The 5,546-nt window shown below is 39.3% G+C and overlaps 1 protein-coding gene across 1 annotated transcript; it reads right to left on the bottom strand.

The window, feature by feature from the left end:
- Positions 1-2,635: 2,635 nt before the first annotated feature.
- LOC139642246 (fibroblast growth factor 23-like) lies at positions 2,636-3,995 on the bottom strand. Its single transcript, XM_071516994.1, has 3 exons — positions 3,785-3,995; positions 3,168-3,271; positions 2,636-3,064 (listed from the first exon to the last, which is right to left on the bottom strand). Exons 1-3 carry the CDS (start codon positions 3,993-3,995, stop codon positions 2,636-2,638), a joined length of 744 nt encoding a protein of 247 aa, XP_071373095.1.
- Positions 3,996-5,546: the final 1,551 nt, after the last annotated feature.

Genomic DNA, 5,546 nt, shown 5'->3' with positions numbered 1-5,546 from the left:
AAATCAGTGACTTTGTCATTGTTGTGAATTAACACTATGGTCAACAAGGACACATGCATGCCAACACTTTGTGTGTTGTACTGTACCATGTATAAATATACTGTTTCTCTGTGTTGCAGTTTTTCACTAAACCTACTCTTAGACTAGGGTAATACCTTTGATATTAGATGATTATTTCTTCAATCCCATAATCAAGAGAATATTGATCTGACTAGCATTCAGGAATTAGAGTGCATGGGAAAAAGGTTTACAGACCCAAGTGCACTTGGCAAAGGGGGTTTGTAATGAAAACACTTTATAGTTGTCAAACAAAAATGATTTGTGCCTTTTATGACATACTATACAAGTCAGACAGTGAAGCAGTTACCCTTTATGTGTGAGTGTTTAAGGGAAAATCAACCAAAACTAACTAAGTTGTCCATTAGTTGTTGAATTACGAAATATAGCTGTTGTGCCTTTCCACACATCATAGCATTATCAATATCAATTGTACAAGTCTTTTCATATAAAAACACCATATAACACCACACAACCAATATATACCGGCTCCAGTAGAAGGAATTTTTTTTATTATAAAAAGCATATATTTTCATTGACTATGCTTTTTCATATAAGCATGTGTCTTTATTTGACATATATTTTTTTTGTGGATATTTGTACTTTCAGAAAAGCACAGACATTGTGCTTGTCCAGAACTAATATTTGCCAGTTGCATAACCAATTGGCTGAAATTAGTGTGGCTAATAACCATCTGATTTGTGTGTCCTTTCCCTGGAAAACTATGGGTTAGCTTGCAAACTGTGCTGATGCAGTTGTTTTGTTTGTTGTTCTGGCATGTTGTGTGCAGTTGTCTTCATTTCTGGAGAGGGGTGAATGAACAGAAAATGTTTAAATCTCCAGTGACTCCGACACTTCATGATGCCTTGGGGAATGTACTTCTCAAAAGCCGTTCAGAAATAAACAGTGTATAGCACATTTTTGTAGAGGATATGATCACATATTCATGACTCTTATTAAGGGACCTTAATGAACATGTGATCAAGTAAGTACAAAGGAGAGGAGACAAAGGAAGAGGGACCCACATTCAGTCCCAATTCCTACTCATATCCCTGCAGTATGCAGTGATTTATGAGATAGGAACTCATTTTTAGTTTTATTCAAAGTAATCATTGGCATTAGAAAATATAAAGATGAGAGTGCACAGACCATCAAGGGTCATTACAGGTCATTCCTCCATTCATTCTGATGTATGAGGGCCTGTTTCACATGTTCCTGACCAGGTTCATGTCTGTGACACCATTGTTGTTAAAACAAGAATGTATTCATGAGTGCAGCAGAACGTGTATACACTATGTATTATTGACAATATATTTTTGGGACAGCATGAATGTGTAGAACAGTTAAAATCAGACAATCCACTGAATAGTTACCATTTATTTTGCCACAGGAGAAATAACAAAACACGAAACATATAAATAATAAAACAGTAGGCTATATGTGAATTCATTTTACACATTTCAATAAATAAATACTCTTGTCCTGCTCATTGCTGTGGCTATCGGTGTCCGGCACCTGAAATAATTTGATTTTGTTTATAAATGGCATCAAATGACAGGTGATTCATCTCGGCATGCAGTGACATCTAAGGTTGATTTTTATATAATTAAATTCCCATTATGCAACATCTTTGTCATTAGATTCCTGAATAAATATTCATAATTACTTACAGATTACACATTTTTACACATGCACAACAAACATTGCCACATCTGGCCCTATGCCAACCTGGTTTAAAATTTAACTGACAAAAGAGGTGAAAGGACAGCAGGACACTGGTCCAAACTCGCCTCACCTAAAAGGTTAGCATAATGTTGAATGTTGCCAAACTTGCCCTTCATCTCTCGCTATTCAAACAGAGGATCTGTACAAGCCGCCGCATGATAAGAAACAATGATGTAACGCCCTTTGCGAGTGTGTTGAATCACCGTGTCTGATTTAAGATCTCATAAAAATAGCATCTGCATTCTCACAATCAGTTGTCAAATATTTAATGCTCAGAAAAACAACTTTCTCCGAAAGAGTTCACAATTCCAATGCAAATATTTCAAAGTGCATCACCAAACTTGCGTAACTATTGGCCAGCTGTCTTCAGAGATTACGGTTGTTTGAAACGTGGTAATTCCCATTATTTCTTAACTGTGGGATATTTTACTCTAGCTATAACATATTATAGCCTTGATATCCAGCCCAGACTGTCAGACTGTCCGAAATTATGGGTCAGGACCCACAATTGTGGTTCGCTGTATGACAAAAGTGTGTTTTGATTAGCCTGGGTCCCAAGGTGAGAAAGTTGAGGAAACATAGCAGTATGTATCAGCTGTCATGCTTGTTCTATTCATAATACCAAACCATCTCCTTGTGTCAGTCTACCAGCCCTTTCTAAGTTTTTCTGAGGTTCTTGACCTTGACTTTGATTGATCCTGCGTTCCACAAACACAAGACAAGGTGCTTACAGAGAACTATATCCACTATGCAGTCAAACAAAAAGTGAGTTTTCAAAACAAAAAAAAAGAAAGACTTCCAACCCCAGCTTTCACTTATTAATGGATTCCCAGTCAAACCCAAGTTCAGTATCTTAGTCTTGCTCTGCCCGGTCTGCAATATTGGTCTTGACGGGACTGACCGGCCCGCTGGAATGCAACACCCGCAAGGGGTCATCGCAGGAGGTGATGGTCTCTTTGGATACAGCGCCTGCCTGGTCTTGCTCTGGCTGCCCGTGCTCCGGGTCCTGGTGGTCCTTGGCAGGATTCGTGGAATGCGACTCTGATCTCAGTGGATCGGAGGGGTTCATCCGCTCGCTCCTCCTCTGTCTCTTCACCAAGGGACCCAGGAACTTCTCCAGCAGGGCAGAGGAGGGATTCGGTGACTTCTGGCGAGCAGCGTGCATCTCAGCCTCCTCCAGCCTGAGCAGTCGGCCCCCACTGGCGGAGTAGAAGACATCCTGGTGGTTCTCCAAGTCTAACCAGAGGCGCTGGAAAAGACACTCTTCTCTGTCCTTTTCCCTCTGTTTGGTAGAAAACAAATACAAAATGGTTTAAAATGATTTCTTTACCTGGTCTCACTTCCCGACTTCATTCAAATGAACCACATCTAAAGACTTTACTCACCGAATTGTACAGTTCTCCCTCTAAATCCATGCACAGAAACCGTTTTCTCCTCAAATCAAATATTGACACAAAGTTGCTTGTCTCTGTTCTTACTGGCAAAATAACTGTAAAAGAAAAAAACAAGTTTAAAATGCCATTATTAATTTCAGGTGGGAAAAAAAATCTGCTTATACTGAAAAATATATATTTCATATATACTACTTAAGAATTATGTTCAGAGATATTTTTCAAAATATACATAATTGACCAAAAAATGTATTTGTTGCTGCAGATGACATTCATTGGAAATACTAGAAATACAACATCCATCTGCAAGTGCATCCAAAACAATGCCACTCTAAATGTATTTCCAGTGAATGTCAGCTATATGTACAAATACAATTTTTGGCAATTTTTTGCAGATTTTGAAACATACCTGTAAACATAAACATAAGCATAAATATGTGAAATCATAAACACTAAAATATATGTGAAAAGCATATATATATATATATTTTGTGTTTTTTATTTTTATTTTTTTAATTATGGGAAATGAAACAGTTGATCTAGACCAAAAAAATTGCTACATAAAGTCTTAAACAGGCTTATTATGTTAGACAAATGATAGACAAATTTACCCAGAAAGTCCCGGTTGATGCCTTTCCTCACTGGTCCACTCATCTCCAAATAGAATCGTCCCGTACCGGTGGATCTCCCTGGACGTGCAGCTGTGCCAAAGCTGCTCAGCTGATGTTGGGGTTGTTCTGGGTCCAGCAGCCCGGGTTTACAATCCACCGGTACAGACTGATGTATGGCAACCAGGAGGAGCAAGAAGCAAGCCGGTCGCATGATCAGTGAGGATGCCATGTGCTCACTCTAAAGCCACAAATGCTCAGGCTGCTGGGTGGGCAGCGACTGGAGGAGGAGAAAGTCCAGCAGGTCTATTTAAACAGAGGGTCAATAAACTGGCTAACTCATTTACCAAAATTACTGAAAAGCCTACCTGTTTTTCAGTGGATAAGGGTCGCATTGGTCGCAGTCCTGGAGACTATAACTGATAATCTATAATAATTACACGCTCAGAGGCCCCCGGTGCAAACGTGATTGGAGGTCCACTTTCCCCCTTGACCCTCTTGACTACCAACTTTACACAATGATGAATGAAGGCTTGACGAATCGTAACATAGCCTTTTATTTGATTCTGATTGTCATGTCACATTTGGTCCTCCGTACATACACACTGACAGAGCCAACATCTTTTAAACCAGTGGCTCTCAACCTTTTAAGCTCGCGACCCCTTAAAATGAAGTGATGCCTACTCACAACCCCCCATCACAGAATGATTTCCCCTTTTCAGGTTGTTTCATTATGTCAACAAGGGAGGCGTTAGGGCTGAAAACTATTAAGTAGAAAAAAGCATAAATTGGAGAAAAATCGGAAAAAATACACGTTGAATATTGTTTTTTTCCTATCACAAAAAGTCAACTCAGGACCCACCAAAATTATCCTGGGACATCCCAAAATTATCTTGTGACCCCCTCGGGGGTCCCGATCCCTAGATTGAGAACCAGTGTTTTAAACACTCACATCACTGTCTAGAAATGCGAGAGCGTGTGAGCGCAGGGCCCCTACAGCTCAGAGCCCAGCTGGACAGGTTCTGAATTTGTGGACGTTATTGGGATATTTACAGGTCACAAGTGCAGTCCCTATGATAATTAAGTGATTATTGCATATAATATGTACATAATTATGCTGGGTCATTTTATGCTAGTGGCCCATTGCTTTGGCTGCCATGGCTCAAAGAAGTGATTTCAGCGAGTTCGAGAGAAACACATCAACTAGAGGCAGAGGCCCATACTCTTAAAGTGTGATGTTAGTGCTTTGGTTCGACATGCAAGGAGAAACAGAAAAGCAGTTCTATATCAGTGGACTGCAAATGTCAGTTTAGGATATGAGCAGGCAGTTTCAGCAAGGACTCTCTGTTAAGAAGTAAGCAGAGGGATATTATGGTCGGGTCGCAGTGCATACACCCCTAACTACACTTATAAATGCACTTTTGTGAGTGTAGTGGTGCAAAGAACAAAGGCCAGATGTCAGACGAGTCATACTTCACCCGGTTCTCAACAAGCAGACAAGTACAAGTCTACAAGCAGGGTCAGATTTTTCTCAGATTCATAACATAATTTATTGTTGATCACTCTATATAATTTAAATTTAACCCAGAATCTTCATTGTAATATGTATATTAACAATTCACAATGTTACTACATCAGTGTTTTCACTGTTTCAGTTGAGACCTTTTAACGAGAAGTCAGTTTTTCATAGTAGCTCTACCGAGGTCAACATAAATTGTATTATATATGAATATTTAGTAATTCTAATGAAGACTTGTTTCTCTTG

The sequence above is a fragment of the Centroberyx affinis genome, unplaced genomic scaffold (assembly GCF_046629955.1).
Source record: "Centroberyx affinis isolate AG114_WGS23_722 - 3 ecotype Tasmania unplaced genomic scaffold, CSIRO-AGI_Caff_v1 ptg000442l_1, whole genome shotgun sequence".
NCBI classification, from domain to species: domain Eukaryota; kingdom Metazoa; phylum Chordata; class Actinopteri; order Beryciformes; family Berycidae; genus Centroberyx; species Centroberyx affinis.
Note: the sequence above shows the minus strand (reverse complement) of the source record. Positions and strands in the feature narration are given on the sequence as shown.

Bases quoted from the DNA above. Each gene is read 5' to 3' on its own strand.
- LOC139642246 (XM_071516994.1), bottom strand. From the start codon at position 3,995: ATGCGACCGGCTTGCTTCTTGCTCCTCCTGGTTGCCATACATCAGTCT. The intron at 3,272-3,784 runs GTAAATTTGTCT...TTTCTTTTACAG, and splicing joins CATCAACCGGGACTTTCTGG to TTATTTTGCCAGTAAGAACA. The intron at 3,065-3,167 runs GTGAGTAAAGTC...TCTACCAAACAG, and splicing joins AGGGAGAACTGTACAATTCG to AGGGAAAAGGACAGAGAAGA.